This window comes from Gobio gobio, assembly GCF_949357685.1.
Source record: "Gobio gobio genome assembly, chromosome: 5".
NCBI classification, from domain to species: domain Eukaryota; kingdom Metazoa; phylum Chordata; class Actinopteri; order Cypriniformes; family Gobionidae; genus Gobio; species Gobio gobio.
This window is the reverse complement of record NC_137101.1, coordinates 43061916-43082667: the sequence shown is the minus strand read 5'-3', so window position 1 is coordinate 43082667 and position 20752 is coordinate 43061916. Positions and strand designations below refer to the sequence as shown.

The following is a 20752-nucleotide window of genomic DNA, read 5'->3' as shown; positions in this document are numbered from 1 at the left end:
CAATCCAGGATTGTTAGTGAGAACAGCAGATACCATGAGGATGCACAAATAAGAATTGAGAAACACCCTTTTCCTTTCCTCGTATCTTAGCTCCACCCCTTCAGGATGCGGGGAAGGAAGCAAGGAAAACACGTGGAGGACGGAGGAATTGAATCAAGTGAAATGATATATCCTCGCTCACTTTAGCCAGGGTTGCCAACTATCACGCGTTTGGCGTGAGACACACTTTCAGGCTCTGTCTCATGGTCTCACTCTGCCCAATCTCACGCCAAATGGCCAAACCTGCTTTTGATATTAAACAAAGCTAAGCTTTTACATTTTTTAAAAAGTTTTAATGCGAAATTCAAACAATAAATAGCGTTTTGGCGCTAATGTGGCATAATGTTAAAGCCAGAGGCGTTGAAAAACTGAGTTGCGACATGCTCTGATCACATGGTTCATGGAGCGCTCAATAATTCTAACGCTGTGTTAATACATTTGAATGGCTTAAGCGGATACACAACAGTTACAAGTTTTGGTAAACAGTACAGCAAAGTGTGCACTGATTATTAAGTCAACCATATTTACAGGATCGTTTTATTATGGAGTGTTTGGCCCCTCAGGTATTCCTTACTAATTGATCACACTCATACTCATTAATAGTCAAATGTGACCATCCACCTTAACTATTTTTCAATTAAATAAATGTTCTATTTTTTAGTTCAATAAAATTTATTGAATATTTTGAGGAGATCTTTTGGTACCAAATACTATTTGTGCAATAATTATTGTCAATTAATGACCACTTAAAATATTTTTCTTCTAATATTTTTATTATTTATATTACAATTGGTGTAGTAATTAAGGTTAAAATAGAGAATTCCAATTCAAAGAGGCAAATTAGAGTTATTTTGTGGCTAAAAAAATTATAATTTTAATTTGTAATGCCATTACCCAGTAGATATAATAAATATACATGTATCTAATCTAGTTGCTCAAAAAAGTATTGCAGTTTTGCATTTTAATAAATATTTAGATATGATCAAACACTAGATTTCTTTAAATGTGAAATTTTAAAACGTTAATAACTTACATCCTAATATTTTTAATGATCGGGGCATCGGACTGGGGGTAAAACCAGTACTGATTACCAGGACCCTTGAAAAGTCTGTAATATATTTTAACATGGAACATGAGGGCCCATCAGGACTGTCTATGCATAGGGCCCGGGATTTTGTGCTACACCCCTGTTAATGATACTTATTTAAGCACACACAGTGAATGTAAATGAATGCGAACACATATAATTTAACCCAAGAAACTTTTAAAACAGTGCTAAGGCAAACTTATTTTTTCTTTATAGGTACAGTAGGCTATATATATATATGAATTGATACTGAATCAAGATCGAAATCGATATCACCTTTTATTCAAAATACACAAAATTTATATGAGTGAGTGCATCATGAATACATCTTCCAAACCGTGTTTTTGTCAGATTAGCCCAGTCCCTGCATGACTCGTCATAGACATAAACAGAGAGAAGAAGCTCCGGCTACAATGTTCTTCCGCAAGACACATGCAGTTATGTTTATTAACCGCTAGAGCGCCAAAAGTTACATAATGTACCTTTAAATAAAGATCAAATGGGAAATAAATGACATGAATAAGCCATTTTTTATTCAATATACTTTATTCTTACACATTATACTGTATTAAGCAATAACTTGTTCAAAACAGTCTATCCAGTTTCAAGTAATCTGATGATTAGATGATTACTTTCTTGGTTCTAAAGAAAGAAAATCATGAAATATTATCAAGTCTACCTAATATTATCTTGAATAGATACTGTTTACACATTTGTGACTAAAATAATCTGTAATTAAAAAACAAAACAAAAATCTGTAATTATTATCTGATCAAGTAATTTATTTCTGTGCTTTCATGCTCTATTTTCAATGAAAAGACATTATAGTTAATGGACAGAAAAATAATTGGGAAAACCCATGTGTCCCACAAAAGCACTGCGCACAACTGCACAATCTCAACTCTGTCCTCTGTTGGATTTAAAATTCATATATTCACTGTTTTGTGGAGGAATTTCTGTAGGAAGGTGATATATGGACTGGTTGCTGACCGCAGGTATCTGCAAGAAAAAAAGCTTTTATCAGCTTCCTTGCATATGGATTAATTATTTATTGATAATATATTAAACAGTAATTGCACTAATTACTGAATATGTTACACATTTGCAGTACATGGACACTTAATCCAAATAATACATTGTTTTGTGGAGTACTCAAGTGCAATTAAAGGATTAGTTCACAACAGAATAAAAAAATCCTGATAATTAACTCAGCCCCATGTCATCCAAGATGTTCATGCCTTTCTTCAGTCAAAAAGAAATTGAAAAAAAAAAAAAAACTTAATTGGGTAATTTATAAACCTAAATTAATGGGGGTGAGTCATGGACACACATTGCAGAGCTAGTACAAGATGAGCATTTGTGGTTAAAAAGTATATAAATTTGTTTTTGTTTGTATTTTTTTTAGAAAATTAGCCCGTTTGTTCCTGTTGAAGTCCACTATATGGAGAAAAATCCTTAAATTATTAATTTATTTTCGACTTAACAAAGAAAGACATTAGCATCTTGGCTGACATGGGTGTGACGTAGGGCTGGGCGATATATCGCATGACATTAGGTTTGTTTGAGATGAGCAAAGTCTGCGCAGAACCGATCACCGGTGATCAGCGCGAGATGCATGCCGGTTAGAAAAGTGTCCGAGGGCGGTCCGCCTTGCTCTGATGTCATGCCGACGTATGTCAAAAAACTCTCGCGAGCGAAAGGCGGATGTGTCGGATTCTGCAGTCGAGCGCAGCTGCTCTCCACCGACTGCGCGGAGCAAAAGCATGATGGGAAACGACTGGCTGACGACACAGCTTAATGCTTATTGGTTTAAACAACCGTGATGTATGGTTCTTTTTTAAAATGTTTGATTTTAAAACTCTGATATCATATGGGGTTATTCCCAAACTCTCTAACAAAGGCGATCTCTCTGTGGGTTATGTGATTGTTGTCATATTTATAAAATATATATATATATAAAAACGTGTATGTAGGCCTAATTAAAGTAAAAATGATTGATAAACACGTCTTTCGAATGGAAATAAATAACAAAAACATTGGGTGTCTTGTTCATAATATTTTATTTTCATATAAAAGTAACAGAACTTAAATTACATCCAGTTTATCAGCAACAAAGCGCACGAGTGTGAATCCCGCGATATCCGCCTTTGATCTCGCAGGTGTCTGATCCACTACGAGAAGAGAGAACTGTCCGGCTTGCCTGCACTTTTTTCACTCCTCCCCTCACTGCAGCCGCCTAGTCTCGGCTGAACTGCAGGCGAGGCGAGGCGCATCTCAAACAAGCCTATTGTTAGGCGCATCTCGTCAGTAAAGCCGGTTCCTTGATTAGTAGTAAATCGCCATCACCTGCTTTCAGATAGAGCGGCATTTACTACACAGAGCCGTAGTTCACTGACAAGCTGAGCCATATCGCATTAATTATCGCAGGCGATACGTCCGTGATAACTAATGCGATATGGCTCAGCTTGTCAGTGAACTACGGCTCTGTGTAGTAAATGCCACTCTATCTGAAAGCAGGTGATGGCGATTTACTACTAATCAAGGAACCGGCTTTACTGACGAGATGCGCCTAACAATGTCATGCGATATATCGCCCAGCCCTAGTGTGACGTATCTTACACGCCAGCCGTTTCCGTCCACTCACCACCAGAGGTCACCCGTTCACCATTAAAACTTTTTCACTGCACACACAAAGTTACATGTTACCTTGGACTACATTTCCCATGTTCCATTGCTTTAATTATTTCCACACCTGTAGTCACTCACAAGGACTATAAAACACTGATGCACAAGCTCACTGATCGCAGAGCATTGTTACCGTATATTACTGTCTAGCTAATAGCATCTTTACTAGGGTTGGGTACTGAAATCCGGTTCCAATATGGCACCGGTACTTATATAACCGGTATGTACCGGACTGAATCAGAACGCAGATTTCGGTTCCTCATTTCGGTGCCAAAATTCAAACGTGCTTTCGGGTGCTTTGGCTGCACCGAGCCAGAGACAGACGCTCGGCGCTGGTCACATCACAACTCATGACAACTATTCAGTGTTTTAAACCACATCATGTTTATTCCAGGTTTCAGACATTTAAATGCTCATAAGTAGGCTACTAGCAAAAAACACACACTGATGTCTATGAAAGCGGCAATGACAATCCTTTCAGGCGGTTATAATTTGACTAACGTTACGTGTTTTATTCACATCAGATACATGCACATTATATAGTAGCTATATCGTTTACTCTATTCTTCCTCCAGTTCACTCGTCACTTACTTTCATGTATTTTGTAAGACGAGAATGAACTCAAGTGTTGTAAATCCGACAGATCCGATTCTGAGGCGCAAACTAACATGGCGCCGCCCATTGCGCTTTATAGATCAACTAACACACATTGACTCACACATTTGAACATCAGATAGTTTGTGACACAGTTAAGAAGTTTGTGAATATTTTGAATAAAAATAAAAAATGAAATAAACCCGATACAGCTGAGCTGTCAGCGTTATTGCGGCCGCTGTTGTCATGTGAGAAACATGACGCGTCGTCATGGAAACATTAAGGCGATGCGTTCTAAAATATTTAGCCAGAGAATATGATCATATTTCAAAATAAAGCTGAAGCTCGAAGCTGGTTAGTAGCATACCAAGAATACAGACTAGGCCTACTGCTGTTATTACTGTAACTGTTATTTAGAGTTATATTAGGCTTGTTGTAGTTGGGTTAGGTGGCTATTAGGTTTTACTGTGAATTTGTAAATAAGTCAATTATAATTTGTAAATAAGTCAATTGTGTTTTGTATTTATTTATATTCATACATTTAAGTATACATTAAAGTTTTAATAAATGGTTCAATTTAAATAAAAAAATAAAAAGCCATTTAATGTCATCCACCTCGTTTTGTGGCCTTTTTTTTAAAAAAAAGTATCGGTTCAGGCACCGTTTAGGCACCGGAACCGTTTTAAAAGTATCGGTTTGGCACCGGAATCGAAAAAAAACCAATCGATACCCAACCCTAATCTTTACAGAGTCTAGTCTAGTCTAGTCTAGTCTAGTCTGTTTGCCCTGTGTTTTGATCCTAGCCTGATTTTCTGTGTTCTGCCTGCTCTCTGCCTGCGCTGGACTCTTGCTCGTCTCAGATTACCTCTCTTGTCTTGTTTTGTTTGGATACTGTTTGCCTCACTCCTGGACTTTAGCCTGGTCACTTGGATTACCCTCTTGCCTTGTCCACTTTAGCCTGGTTACTTCGATTACCCTCTTGCCTTGTCCACTGGATTACGTTATCCGTTTGTTGACCCTCGCCTGTCCCTGGAATGCTCTTTGTCTTGCCCATATCATACCCGTTTGCTTTTGTTTGACCCCTGTCTGTTCTGAACAATTTTTTGTAAATAAAGGCTTTGCATATGGATCTGAATGCCTCGCGTCTCAGTCCTTCTATAACAATGGGAGTGAGTAAATGATCAGTACATTTTAATTCTGGAGTAAACTAATCCTTTAAACTGGGGTTACAAGCTTCTCTTACTTCGGAGTTGTTAAGATCATGGAAATGATTGGGCCTTAAATCACATGGTTGTGCAGTTACAACTTGGGGAACAAACGGCACCTGTGGAAAAATACACATGTAGAGTTTTATGCCTTCTTATTGTGAAACGCCACACATGCAGTGACACTGCCAGACATATTTTCAGTTTCCATAATTACAGGTTCATAGACATCAATATACTTCAACTGGAGTAGAAAAAAGCAAAAGACATAAATCCTTCTGAAATGTCCTCAAGTTTTTCCAGGAGCACCCGATGTCATCACGTTTTTTTTTTTCATTGTTCAATTGTGTGATGTATTGAATGCTTTCATGTTTTGCATTTTGCCCTGTAGAGATTCCGTAGCTAATGGGCGGGGCCTGGTTTACGCGCTTTGCGGTTGTGTTCTCAGTTTTGAGTAAGTAAAGAGTGACCTGAAAAGTCAGCCATGCGGTCACACGAGTGTTATTTCAAATAGATACAGTAAATAGATCACAGTAAAATTGGCGACGAGGATAAAGTTTAAATTATTGCGCTTGTTGGACACATAGGCGAGTTTGTCCCGAAAGCGGAGTCTTGGTCGGCTTATATTGAACGGCAGGAGCAGTTCTTCGTGGCGAATGACATAAGCCAGGAGAAACAGGTTGCAACCCTGTTGAGTGTGATGGGAGCAACAACCTACGGTTTACTGAGGAACTTGGTACAACCAGAAAAGCCCAAAGATAAGTCGTACAAAGACATTGTGGACATTTTAAAGAGCCATTTCGAGCCAAAGCCTTTGCTGATAGCGGAAAGATTTCGTTTTAATCATTGCAACCAAAGAGCTGATGAATCTGTGACGGATTATGCAGCGGAGCTGAAACAATGTGCTGTGAGCTGTGAGTTCGGTGCAACGTTGGACGAGGCATTGCGTGACCGTTTTGTAAGTGGAATCCGCAACGAGGCCTGCCAACGACAACTGTTGTCAGAATCGAATCTGACCTTTGCACGTGCATTTGAGATCGCATTGAGTATGGAGACAGCAGAAAAAGACACGCAGCAGCTGAGGGGGTATGACGCGTGCCCAGGGGAAGTGCATAAAGTGGATGCGCGAGCAGCACGCCATTCGGATCAGAGAGGGAAGACGTGTTACAGATGTCATGGCAAAGATCACAGCCCTCAGGTGTGTCATTTCAAGGAGGCAAAGTGCCATAATTGTGGAAAAATTGGTCACATTAAAAGAGCATGCAGAGGAAAAATGGGAAAAAGTAAACGTTTTGCTGACAAAAACACTAAGTATGTGGAGGCAGAGGAAGCCGAGTTGCCCATGTTTTCACTGTTAAGTGATGAGAAGGACAAAAAGTCATTCACAGAGACATTTAAGGTAAATGGCAAAGAATTAATGATGGAAATTGATACCGGTGCAGCCGTGAGTATCATATCTGAGGAAATGTTCCAAGATGCGTTCCCAACAGAGCCACTAGGGGTTGCAGGAGTCAAACTTAAGACTTATACAGGAGAGATTATGCCTGTATTGGGACAGTTTAAAGCGAAGGTGAGCTATGAAGGACAAAGTGAACTGCTACCCTTAATTGTAGTAAAAGGGTAGGGGCCAGCTCTGTGTGGCAGAAATTGGCTACAAAAGCTTACCTTGAATTGGAAAAAAATTTAACATGTCAGTCAAGTGCATCAAGCAAAGACACTTCAAGAGGTGCTAGATTCGTGTCCAGAGGTGTTCAAAGAGGAATTAGGAACGCTCAGTGGGCTTAAGGCAAAAATACTGGTGAATCCTGAAATTCCCCCATGTTTTTGTAAAGCTCGCCCACTGCCCTTCTCCATGAAGGCTCAAGTTGACGCGGAATTGGACAGACTGGAGAAGGCTGGAATAATCACGCCTGTAAAACACAGTGAATGGGCAGCACCCATTGTGCCGGTGATAAAAAAAGACAAAACCATAAGACTGTGTGGAGACTATAAATTAACCGTGAATCAAGCAGCTACTACTGAAACGTACCCATTACCCCGGATTGAGGAGTTGATGGCTACACTGAGTGGAGGAATGGTGTTTTCTAAAATAGACCAGAGTTGGGGGTAACGCATTACAAGTAATTTGAGTTACGTAATAATATTACTTTTTCAAGTAACTAGTAAAGTAACGCATTACTTTTCAAATTTACAACAAAATATCTGAGTTACTTTTTCAAAAAAGTAACGCAAGTTACTTTTTCACATTTATTTGACTGACAGCTCTCCTGCCCCCATGTTGTGAAAAATAAGTGCAGAGGCGTTGTGTGTAAACATGATGGTTATTGTAGTTCTAGACTAAATGTGAGCATTTACTCATCTAACTTGCACAATAAAGATTCTGTACTCCTCAAAATGAATAAAATCAGTCACATGCAAAATCAGAGTACTCAAACCTCAAATATATATATGTTAAATAAAACACATATTTTTTATGCCTTTAATCTACCTTTATTGACCAATGTCGTGCTGCTTACGTAACGCATTACTTTTCTTAAAAAGTAACTAAGTAACTCAATTAGTTATTTTTTAAGGGAGTAACGCAATATTGTAATGCATTACTTTTCAAAGTAACTTTCCCCAACACTGAAATAGATCTAGCTTCAGCGTATCAGCAGGTTCTTTTAGATGACTAGTCCAAACAGCTGCTGACCATCAACACACACAGAGGATTATTTGTCTACAATAGACTACCGTTTGGTGTCAGCTCAGCACCCTCGATTTTTCAAAGAATTATGGAGAACATCATGAAAGATCTGGATGTTGTCGTTTATCTTGATGACCTACTGGTCACTGGAAGAACAGAACAGGAACATCTGCTGAGGCTACAGGCAGTGTTGCAAAGACTCAAGGAGAACGGCTTGAGAGTGAAAAAGTCAAAATGTGAGTTTGGAAAAACGCAAATTGAATATCTAGGATTTGTGTTAGACAGCAAGGGCCTTCATCCATCTCCAGACAAGGTTACTGCGATCAAGGATGCACCAGCACCTACCTGTGTAAATGGTCTTTCACGGGTTCCATTGAAAGAGATTCTGTAGCTAATGGGCGGGGCCTGGTTTACGCGCTTTGCGCTTGTGTTCTCAGTTTTGAGTCAGTAAAGAGTGACCTGAAAAGTCAGCCATGCGGTCTCACGAGTGTTATTTCAAATAGATACATCACAAATTGAATTAATGGAGAGGCGGAAACATTAGAACACTGCAAGTTTATTTGGGAACGCAATGTGTGTTAAAGGTCCCATGGCATGAAATTTTCATTTTATGAGGTTTTTCAACATTAATATGAGTTCCCCTAGCCTGAATATTGTCCCCAAGTGGATAGAAATGTTGATCGGTGTAAACCCGAGTTCTGGCTGTCTTTCTCTGCCTTTGAGAAAATGACAGACCAGACGAGCCAATCCTGAAGTCTCCTGGTTTGACGTCCAAGCAGGAACGGTTACCTCCCTTTCCCCCGCCCAGAGAATCTGGCACGCCCATGCAAGCGCTCGATCATTGCTTGTGAACGAGTCAACGCTGGCAGTTTCTCAGTGTTTGGATGTACAAATGAAAACAGAAGTTTTTTTTCAGTTCCTTCTGATCTGTGATCAGTGATTTCTTATGTGTAGCTAATTATTTATTATTCGTGCACACACTGCGGCTTCTCTCTCTCCCGACAGAGCGGTGTTTTCGTGTTTTCTATCTTGTGAGTCAGTGTTTTTGTACGTCCTCGTCGCGTCTATCTGTTCTACAATGTGCATACAGTCGTTTCTGCTCAACATCAGCAGAGTAACATTAGAGATAAACCTCACACACGGCGAAGCTCGGGCTGCACTGGCTGGTCGGCCTCCAACATCCCCGACCCCCAGTACTGCATCTGGCCCACAGCGGAGGCGCCAAACGCGGCGCGAGATTAAGCAGAAGGGGGGTAAGCGTGAGGGTATCCGGCTAGGCTAGCCAGCTATTCCCACAATAAACTGGATTACATTCGATTACTGCTGTTGTGTCTTTGTTTGCGCTGTGTACTCAATGCGCGTCACTGACGCTTTACATATGATAGGAACATATCTAAAAATAATGGTATTATCAACACTTACTCATAACTCGTTCATCTCGACAGCTGTAATGGTACTTTGCATGTGTTACAAAGTTGGTAATAATGATGAAGACGGACTCGGTGTGACTGGGACTCGTGTTTATTCAGAACTCTCAAATACAAACACAATAAACTCGCGCTGACTGACAGCGCTCTCATAACTCAGTAGTTACTATAAATAACTTTGTTAGCAATCGCTGAGCTCAGTCTCTGGTACATTAGTGATGTCCGGTTCGCGAACGATCTTTCTTTTGAACCGGTTCTTTTTAGTGAACCGAATCAGTTCACCAAATCGGACTGAATCGTTCTAAACGGTTCGCGTCTCCAGTCAGCGCTGATCCATAATTTACTAAAGTTACTAACTTTCTGACATGAGTGACAGCCCCTCCGACTAGAAATAGACTAATAACCTGAAGTATATGCTGTAACTAAAACAGTTCACTGAACTGAGACTGACAGAACCGATGTGAAGTGAACTCCGGTCCATCCATCTCTCTGGCAACAGCTCGTGCCTCGTAGATCTCGTTAAACCACGCCCCCTCCGCTCATATCAAATGCAAAGATGTCAGCCAATCACAACAGTGGGCGTTTTTACTGAAGTCTCACAGCAGACACGCCTCTTGTAACAGGGCCTTCAGCCACAGGGCAAACAGCAGTATAGAAAAAATGCCTTTTATTTCTAAATTATGACATTTTATGATGTAAAAATCATGCTAACAATATAAGTACACCTCAGGAAACATTATAAAATAATAGAAAAATGCCATGCCATGGGACCTTTAAGTTCACTTTATTTATATTCACATAGTTTCCAACATTTTGTGGACAGAAGTTTAAAGCTTGATCATTTTGCATGTTTGAACATTTGAAAGTGAAGAATCTCTTATTAAGAAATAAATATTTGTAAATGTGAAGCGTGTAAAGAGTTGAGCTGACAAAAAAAGGGTTTGGGAACCCCTGACTTGGTGCATCACTCACCTGAGGATAACAGCAGCAGACGGCTTTACAGGCAAATGCTGACAGACAGATGGAGATGATAAATGTAAGAAGGGTGAATACCAGTGATACACCACTGATTCCCCAGAAGAGAGTCTGAGAATAATAACACAAAAATTATGATCTGGTCTGCTGAGAAAAATCCTTCAGGTTCATATGGTAATACATTTATAGGTCAAACTGGGCTAAATTTATAGTAAATGTATAATGACAATGCCTTGCATTGTAAATGATCAGTAATAGGAAGAGATTTAAAAGTACTTCTGAAATTCTTATTGCTATTACTAAATAAATGTGAATATAAAAGTTGGTGACATACCTTATACTTTGCCTCAGTATAATAACAATCATAATTGTTGCAGTAACTGTACATGTTGAATGGCCCTAGACCCAAATCCATTGAAATTATTATAATGGAAATGCCTGCAGTTATAGCACTGAAAATGTTCATTCCAAGTGAACCTTTCACCTATAGGGGAAAAAAAACAACAACATTAAACAGATTAATAAATTAGCAAAAACTTTAACGTGTCATGTTAAGTATATTGTGTGATAAAATTACACTGACTGACACAAACAAGCTGATAGCCTTGAGGGCGAGTTGAGTCCCAGCTTGTGGACCTTTCCTAATCCTCTCTCTCTCTCTCTCTCTCTCTCTCTCTCTCTCTCTCTCTCTCTCTCTCTCTCTCTCTCTCTCTCTCTCTCTCTCTCTCTCTCTCTCTCTCTCTCTCTCTCTCTCTCTCTCTCTCTCTCTCTCTCTGCGCATGTGCGGAGTGAGTGTGGGGAGTGGTGAGCGTGGAGTGGTGAGCGCGGAGTGTTTGGAGGTGTGAGGTACGAGTGATTCATTTCAATTTTCTTTCTTTTCTATCTTTTTTGTGTTTGTTTTGTTTTCTTGGTGGGGTGTTTTGTTGTCTCCGTGATTGTTGGTGAAGTGGTGTAGTTTGCTGGGCTCTCTGCTCCCAGTGTTTTACTGGGAGCATGGCGACTCCAGGTGTGCAGAATCTCGGGTTTTTAACGAGACGACATGCGGTTAAAATTGATTCTGTTTTTGGTATTGAAGAATGTAGTTTGGCTGTAGGTACGTTAATTGGTTGTGAGAATATCTTGTCAGCATCGCGGATGAATGGTGCTGTTGTTGTTTTCGTTAAGACAATTGAATTAGCGAATCAACTGGTGGAAACTGGTGTTGAAATTCGTGGCATTTTTGCGCAGGTGCTTCCTCTTTCTACCCCTTCGAAAAGGGTAACGTTATCTAACGTGCCACCTTTTATTAAGAATGAGGTTTTAGTTGAGATGCTTTCCCGATATGGTAAATTGGTGTCAACAATAAAGATGATCCCAATTGGAGGAAAGTCTTCCCTACTAAAACATATGGTGTCGTTTAGACGGTATGTCTATATGATTCTAAAAGATAATGTTGAAGAATTGGATTTAACTTTAAATTTCCATCATGAAGATTTCAATTATGTGATTTTCGCCACAACGAACACAATGAAATGTTTTGGTTGTGGAGAAAACGGACATCTTGTACGCGATTGTCCTAGGAAAGTGGATAAAGCAAACGATAAAAGTGCTGAGATAATTGGTGATGATTTGTAGAACGCAACTCCCGCTGTAGACACGGAAAAGCCGGGAACAAGTGTAGTTTGTGCACCTGTTGCTTTAAGAGACGCAGAGGAAAATACAATTGACTTGACAACAGTCAAACCAGTTGAAAGTGCAGAATTAGTGGGTGTTGAAGACAAAGAGAATGAAAATCTCGTAGAGAGTGGTCAGGAAACAACAGCTCGAACGATGGAGTCGGAAGATGACGATAGTGTGTCTGGCGAGCAGAACGCAATGAATGTGGATAATATTGAGGGCTCTGTGTTTGAATTGGAGGATTATTCATTTAAAGCACCTCAAAAAAGGAAAATAAAGAAACGTCATAGTAGTAAACCAATCAAAAGACTCGATGTTCGGGAGGTGAGCCATACAGATACAGAAAGTGACTGAAGTCTCTGAATGTAGCCTTACAGGTAGCTTACCTCAGAGTGGTTTTTCTAGTCAAGCTTATAGTGTAGATTAAATCAAACAGTTTTTAAAAGTGACAAAAAATGTAAGGAGAGTTAAAATTGAAGAGTTTTTTCCTGACATATTGCAATTTATTGAGAAGGCAAAAACTTTCCGAAGTGAGAACTGTTTCACCAACCAAGAAGGTTATCGGTTGAAAAAGATACTTACCAAACTAAATGCTCAATCAGAATTCAGTGAAAATAGCCAAAATGGTTAAGTTTTGTGTTTCGTCGTGTTGTTTATTTTCTTTGTTAAGGTGGATGCTTCTTTTCCTGCTCATGGGAGTAGTACATTTTGCTTCTTTAAATATTAATGGAGCAAGAGATAGTAGGAAAAGAGCACAGTTATTTGAGCTAATGGTACAGAAGAAGATTGATGTTTTATTTACGCAAGAAATCCATAGTGATTTATCAAATGCTTCAGATTGGGCAATGGAGTTTGATGGGTTGTCAGTTTTAAGTCATTCTTCCTCCGTGAGTGGTGGGGTTGCAATTTTGTTTTTGAAAAGTTTTATACCCTCATCTTAATGAAGTAATTAAAGGTAGACTTTTAAAAATTAAAGCTTCTTATGCAAAGAATTTTTCTTTTGATTTAATTTGTGTTTATGTTCCAAACATTGCAATTGAAAGAATGCTCTTTTTAAACACTCTGTGCAAAGTGCTAAGTGATTGTGATCCAGAGAGCTTTTTATTATTGGGGGGAGATTTTAATTGTACTGAAAAGGTTTTAGATAGGAATCATATTGAGCCACATATGCAGTCACGTAAGAGATTAATTCAATTAATGAAATCCCATGATATTATTGATATATGGAGAAATGTTCATAATACACAAAGACAATATACTTGGGTACATGCGTATGAAAATAATTTATCATTGGCAAGACTAGACCAATTTTATGGTTTCAAGCATCAATTGAATTTTTTTAAAGATTGTTTAATATGTCCAGTTGGATTTTCCGATCACAGTTTGGTAAAATGTGAGATGTTTGTTGATTGTATAAAACCAAAAGGCGCATACTGGCATTTTAATAATACATTGTTATGTGATAAACATTTTATTGATGTTTTAAATTTTTTTTGGGCTAATGCACGGTCCATGAAGTCTTCTTTCCAAACTTTACAGCAATGGTGGGAGTTTGTAAAAGCCCAAATTCAACAACTCTGTAAACAATATACTCTCAATGTCACTCGAGATAAAATTGTGTCTATTAAAAAGTTGGAAGAAGATTTAGTCAAACTTCAAGAACTCTTTGAGTTGACTAAAAATGGAACTCATTTAGAGTCTTTTAAAAAAAAAGAAAGCTTCTTTGAATGAATTGTTAGAGACTACATAGGGTGCAATAATTAGATCACGTTTTCAGAGTATTGAATCTATGGATGCTCCTTCAAAATTCTTTTTTAATTTGGAGAGGAAAAATGGGCAAAATAGATTTGTTCATGCTCTGCGCTCAGAAGTGGGAGTCCTTTTGCTCAATCCTTTAGAGATTAGGAAGAGAGCAGGAAAGTTTTATGAGGATTTATATAAGAGTGAATTGTTGGGTACACAAGGCCCTAATAATGTTTTTCTTGAAAATATGCTGCAGCTATCTGAAGAGGCAAATTTTGGAATTAATAAAGCACTGTCGTTGGAGGAACTGGAGAGGGCTCTTAAAAGTATGGAAAACGGAAAAACGCCCGGAATTGATGGTATTTCAATAGATTTTTATAAAGTGTTTTGGGCAGAGGTAGGTCCAGACCTACTAGAAGTTCTTAGTCAAAGTTTAATTGAAGGACAGTTGCCAAAAAGTTGTCGTAGAGCAATCATTACTTTACTTCCGAAAAAGGGAGATTTAAGTGAGATTAAAAATTGGAGGCCTGTGAGTTTGTTATGTAGTGACTATAAAATACTTTCGAAAGCCTTGGCGAATAGATTAGGAGATGTTTTAGATCAAATTATTCATTCAGATCAGACATATTGTGTGCCTGGCAGGAATATCTTTGATAATATTTCTTTTATAAGAGATATTTTGGAAAATGGTAAGATTTTGGTTTAATTTCAATTGACCAAGAAAAAGCTTTCGATAGAGTCGAACACAGTTACTTGTGGAAAGTTTTTGAAGCTTTTGGTTTTAGTTCTAATTTTATATCAATGATTAAAGTTTTGTATCGTGACGTTGAGAGTATGTTGAAAATAAATGGTGACTTATGCTCTCCTTTTAAGGTTTTAAGAGGGGTTAGACAAGGCTGTGCACTATCTGGCATGCTGTATACGTTAGCCTTAGAACCTCTTTTAATTAAATTGAGAACAGAGATGTCAGGTGTTGCTATGCCAAATTCCACCTATACTGTGAAATTATCAGCTTACGCTGATGATGTGGTGGTATTAATTAAAGATCAAAATGATGTGAACATGATGTTGCGAATATTGAAAGAGTTTAAAAGTGTTTCATCTGCAAAAGTGAACTGGCAAAAAAGTGAAGCCATAAGTGTTGGGAGTTGGTTATGTGGAGAGCCCAGTCTTCCAGCTGGTCTGAATTGGACCAGGGATGGTTTTAAATATTTGGGAGTGTTTTTGGGAAAGGAGAATGTTGTTAAGAAAAATTTCGAAGATGTTATTGAAAAAGTAAAAGGGCGCTTAAATAAGTGGAAGTTTTTACTTCCGAAAATGTCTTACAAGGGGCGAATATTGATTATTAACAATTTGATTGCCTCCACTCTCTGGCATCGTTTGATTTGTGTAGACCCCCCAGCAGACTTTTTAAGAAAGATTCAGTCAATCCTAATAGAATTTTTCTGGGATAAGCTGCATTGGGTGCCAAAACATGTACTGTACCTTTCGAAAGATGAAGGAGGTCATGGATTAATACATTTGCAGAGTCGAATAGCAGCTTTTCGAATTCAGTTTATACAAAGACTTTTAAAAGACTCAGAGAATGCAAACTGGAGGATCATAGCTTTCTCTATATTGAGAGAGTTTGAAGGACTGGGGCTGGATAAAGCCTTATTTTGGATGGATCCGCAAAAGTTAAAACTCTCCAAGTTTCCTGTTTTTTATCGGAATCTGTTTAAAGTTTGGGCTTTGTTTGAAGTACCAAAGAGAAGGACTGTAAATTCCTTGTATTGGTTGCAGCAAGAGCCATTAATTTTTGGCTCACGCTTGGACCTGTCCAATGAACTGGGTTACTCGGTGATTCAAGAGAATCTTATCAACTCTGGAATTCAAACTATTGGACATGCACAACGGATAGCAGGAGCGGATTTTAAAGATGTGCATTCAATGACTGGACAGCTGGGGGTGAGATCTACCCGTTTGATTGCCAGAGTACTTGATAAATGGAGGTCAGCCCTTTCTGAAAATGAGTTGAAACTGTTAACAGATTATTCTTCAGGATCTATTAACCCTGATTGTAGTGATCCATTTCCCAGTTTGATTTTAACTCCCTTGTTGGGTGATTGTGAGGGCATTTTTTTTAAAGTTAAAGAGTTGATTGTAATAGGCATTGATTGTGCATCTGGAAAGGAGTGTTATAAAATGTGTGTCAAAGTGTTTAATAAGAAGGCTTTGGATAAAAGAATTGATACCCCATGGCGTAAAGTACTTCAATTAGAAGAAGGGGAACAACCTGAGTGGAGAGTATTGTATAAGTCCCCATTGTCTAAGAGAATTGGGGATTTGCAATGGAGATTGTTATATGGGGCTATTGCTGTAAACGCTTTTGTTTCTGTAATTAATCCTGACACTGATCAGAGTTGTCCTTTCTGTATACAAAGGGAAACTGTCTTTCATGCATTCATGCAGTGCTTAAGGTTAAAGCCTTTATTTATTGTTTTAAACAACATTTTAAAATGTTTTAATGAGTGTTTTTCGATGAAGACTTTTATTTGTGGTTTCAAATATTCCCAGAGCCGCAAGTATCAGTGTCAGTTGTTTAATTTTGTATTAGGACAGGCAAAAATGGCCATTTACAGTACGAGGAAGGAGAAAGTTGATCAAGGTGTATGTAGTAGCTTAGAAGCTGTGTTTTGGAATTCAATGAAATCTAGAATCTAGTGATTGATGCTTGATTTGTATGTTGATTGAATGGTTTGTTATTTGTAATAAAGGTGTTTTAAATCTCTCTCTCTCTCTCTCTCTCTCTCTCTCTCTCTCTCTCTCTCTCTCTCTCTCTCTCTCTCTCATCATATCAGCATTTCATCCAGACAGATCCGGCATTTTGGGAGCCTGAAACCGCTATTTTTTTTTAAACCAGATCCCAGAGTGGATAAATCTGAAAACGACACTCTTGCGTATGCGCATGCTTCTTCTCCATTTTCTCTGTGAACACATTTGGGACCTCCCTGACAAGTTTGGGTTACGGTCACTGATGCAGCTTTGGTTTTGTGTTGGTTTCCTGTTTTGTCAGCCTTAGTTCTTTAGTTAGTTTCCCTGAATGTTAATTAGTTCCATCACACCTGTTCTGTTTCTGTCAAATCACTCCCCATTTAAAGCAGAATTTTTTTTTTACACGTGCGTTCACCGAATGCACAGCCCTATACTTCTTTTGACTCGTACGCATACACAGGTGTTTGACGCATGTATATGCGTACATGGTTTGGAGCCACGACACCATGACACCTATATACTTTATAGCAGAAAAACAAAGAAGAACAAATCAGTACAGAAAAAAAGTATAAACACAATAGGGTTCAGGTACCTCCGGTTCTTGGACCCCCAAAAATAAGTAGTGTTGTGTACATACCAAACACAAACTGGAGGGTGAATTAAGCTGGTTTTCTGCAGCAATGGAGAGTGAGCCAGCGATAATGTACTGAAAGCAGAGAGAAAGACAAAAATCACGGCTTCTGTTAGAATATGTAACTTGTATTATAAAAGATACTTAATTGTATAATTGCTTCTTACGATGAGAGATCCCCAGTTAGGAATACCACTATAGACAAAGATGGATGTTGCATAAACTGAAGACACGACGCCCAACAGGAGAATCAACAGACCAATCATTATCTGGACAGTCTGTGAAAGACAAGATAGGCTTTTATAAACCAAAAAACCAAAAACAAAACAGTAGCTATTACATTTTAGGGAACAACATAAAATATACAATACAAATGTATGGCAGCTGTACTTATATGAGGAAAAATATCCAAAAACTATTCTACCTGTGTGGAACTCTCATTGTATGAATTCACATACCGCATTAAGGATGTGCAAATTTGTCCATTAGTTTGATAGCAACTTCTAAAACATTCTTCTCTGTGACTGATACACTATCAATTTTACTATTTTACTCTGTAAATTATAAACCTTGTATTTTCTGCATTATCACCAAAACAGTGTCACATTCTTTTAATAAAAATGTGTATGCTTTGTTCATGTGTGTACCGCTCCTTTTTATAATTTGTTAATTTACAATCCCTGCCTCACAATGACATACACGCATAAAAATCAATTATTTTGGTTTATGAACAATTTCTCACCCCAAGTGCTTTTGGTTGGCCTTTCAGAAATGGCTGAATCTCATGAAGAGGTGAAAATCCTGCTGGCTGTTGAACATACACAGGCACAGGAGCATTAGTTCCGGTCCCTGGTGTTGGTGGTTGAACTTGGATGACAAACGTTGAGGAGGTCATGGGTATGGCAGTGTGAGACATTCTTGATTCAGAATCTGAAACTGACCTGTACAATATCATAGTAAATCAAAACATGTAACAGATATGATTATAAAATAGATCGTTTATGTAAAAACCTTTCCAAATTAGTATAATTACTTAATTATAAACATGGTCTTCACATTGAATGCAGTTATGACAATAGTAGTTATTACCACCATATTAAATTATTGTTCAATTTGAATATCTCTATTAGACCAAAACATACAGCTCATGTTTAATTTGATCTAAATCATTGATATACCATTTAGCAGATGCTCTTTTTCAAAGACACTTACAAAAGTGCCCTACAAGCCATTATAGATTATTACCAAATAAAGGAAATCCATTCGTTAATAACATTTTAGTTCAAATAAAAATGCAGACATATGCACACATGCAAAGATACGCATCTGTATAGAGGTAGTCAGCTATAGTGTAGTTTTACCAGAAAAAAAAGTCTTCTCTTCAGTTGTTTTTGATGCACTTTGCTCTGCAGATCAGTCCACTCTTCTGATATAAGCCAAGATGTGAGTGAGATGTTATAAATGTAACTGCTGATACTGTTTCCCAGAATAAAAGAGGAAGCAGCTGGAAATCCTGTGGTTAGGAAAGGTTTAAAAGCTGGCCCTTTCATTGTGGGAAACAAGTTTTTTTTTTTTTAACACAAAAGACGTAAAAAAAAAAACAGAAGTATTCATACATGTGTTTATGTTGTACTTTATAACAAGCATTTGCATGCTAGTTTGGAAACAGTACATATTGTAAAATAAAATGTGGTGCAAATAACGATTAACAGCGCAATGTGATTTAAAATGCCATAGTGAAAGCAGGGAAACACTCTTTGGCTGATAACAGATTAAACCTTAAAAAAAAGTCTGACACTATTAGCATTCATTGTCCTCTTGGATTTTAATAAAACATTGTGTTGTAACTACTTTCTCAATTAAACACATTCCAAAACAAAGGATTTACACTTTAGCGTTTAATACTGTTTTGAAAAAAAAAATTCATTTAGTTTGCACCGGTGCCACACACATAACATTTATACAGTCACACACATAGACATTCATTTACATGTTCCATGATTACAATTGATTTAACATCGAAATAGCAGTCGGTATAAATGAGTGTTTGACATTAACGTGCTTTCAAGTTTGATTCTTCTCTAACGGTGTGTGCACACCAAAAGTGAAGCAAATATGCGCGTTGCATTAAGCCGCGGTCGAGTATGGATGGGACGGTATGAAAATGTATTCAGAACGGATGCACACACTGAAAACATTTCAACATTTCAAGTTTTATATTTGAAAATCAACAAATAAAACAAGCAACTCTATGCACTTTTTTAAAGCAAGATTCAATTCTGTGGCATTTACTTCCTTATAATGACCATCGTCACTAGCAACGCATTATAACACAGCACACATCCACGCATTACAACATTTCTCCCTATTGCAGCGACCTTCTTTTTGCATGTTCTGCAGACAGAGTGACCATACTTGATTAAGTTTCCCTCAAGACTTTATTAAAAGCCAAAATTTGACCACACCTCAGATTTGGTCCTTTTAGAAATCGGAAAAATCTCCCGAGCTTTTGGAACGCAGCAAAATGTGAAACTATTCTTGCATTTCAGGTCTGACGCATTCACATGTGTTTGAATGGAAGTCAATGTTGGAATGTTTGGAAATGACTACACCAGGAATGTCAGTTTGTGCTAACTTTGGCTAATGCCAGTGCTAACCAGTTCCTAATAATGCAATGTAAAACTCATAGCTAGAATCAAGTAACAGACGCATATTTTCATCACTTACCAGGTAGTCCAACTTACTCGTTTTCTCCTTTTTTGTCCGGTCTCTGTATGAATAAGAAGTTGTGTCCTCTTCGCTGATTAATTGACTTGCACGACAACGTGTCATGTGAATTTCCCACTCAAGCTGAAATTTTTCAACTTGAACAAAAGACGAGATTGAAGCGAATATTGCGTGTTCGCAGCAATGGTGACACTCAGAGCAAATTCACGTCTTTTCGCGTCTTTGCATTGACTTCTTATGTAATCTACTCACGCAAATAATTAAAAATGCTTTTTAACACCATAAAAGTCACTTTTTCATATCTGTTAGTACAAGCAAAATATTGTGGCTATTAGGCAAGGCAAAGCAAAAAAGAATTAGAACAATTTTTATAAAAGAAATGTTAATGTAAAAAAAGAATACATTAGTTAAAATGGGATTCTATTCGATTAAAATGAATATGAGGCACATCAAATTTAAGAAAAGAACAGTGTGATCAGTACAGTGCAGAAACGTTGCTCAGTTAGATGTGTTTTCAATCTGGGTTTTAAAGGTAGCTACTGA

General features: G+C 38.0%; 2 protein-coding genes across 2 annotated transcripts in view; both read right to left on the bottom strand.

Moving 5' to 3' along the window:
• Window positions 1-1662: 1662 nt before the first annotated feature.
• LOC307126545 (membrane-spanning 4-domains subfamily A member 8-like) lies at window positions 1663-18931 on the bottom strand. Its single transcript, XM_079817131.1, has 8 exons — window positions 18844-18931; window positions 18225-18423; window positions 17650-17760; window positions 17489-17557; window positions 11033-11182; window positions 10696-10809; window positions 5649-5729; window positions 1663-2125 (listed from the first exon to the last, which is right to left on the bottom strand). Exons 2-8 carry the CDS (start codon window positions 18396-18398, stop codon window positions 2024-2026), a joined length of 801 nt encoding a protein of 266 aa, XP_079673257.1. The 5' UTR covers window positions 18399-18423; window positions 18844-18931; the 3' UTR covers window positions 1663-2023.
• The window catches only part of LOC307126546 (uncharacterized protein), a gene marked incomplete at its 5' end in the record, with an annotated part of 1586879 nt that continues 1569292 nt past the window's right edge, over window positions 3166-20752 (bottom strand). The window contains one exon of the mRNA XM_079817132.1: window positions 3166-3410. The remainder of the gene's footprint in view (window positions 3411-20752) is intronic.

Bases quoted from the DNA above. Each gene is read 5' to 3' on its own strand.
- LOC307126545 (XM_079817131.1), bottom strand. From the start codon at position 18,398: ATGTCTCACACTGCCATACCCATGACCTCCTCAACGTTTGTCATCCAA. The intron at 17,761-18,224 runs GTGAGAAATTGT...TGTCTTTCACAG, and splicing joins GCCAACCAAAAGCACTTGGG to ACTGTCCAGATAATGATTGG. The intron at 11,183-17,488 runs GTATGTACACAA...TTTCCCCTATAG, and splicing joins CACCCTCCAGTTTGTGTTTG to GTGAAAGGTTCACTTGGAAT.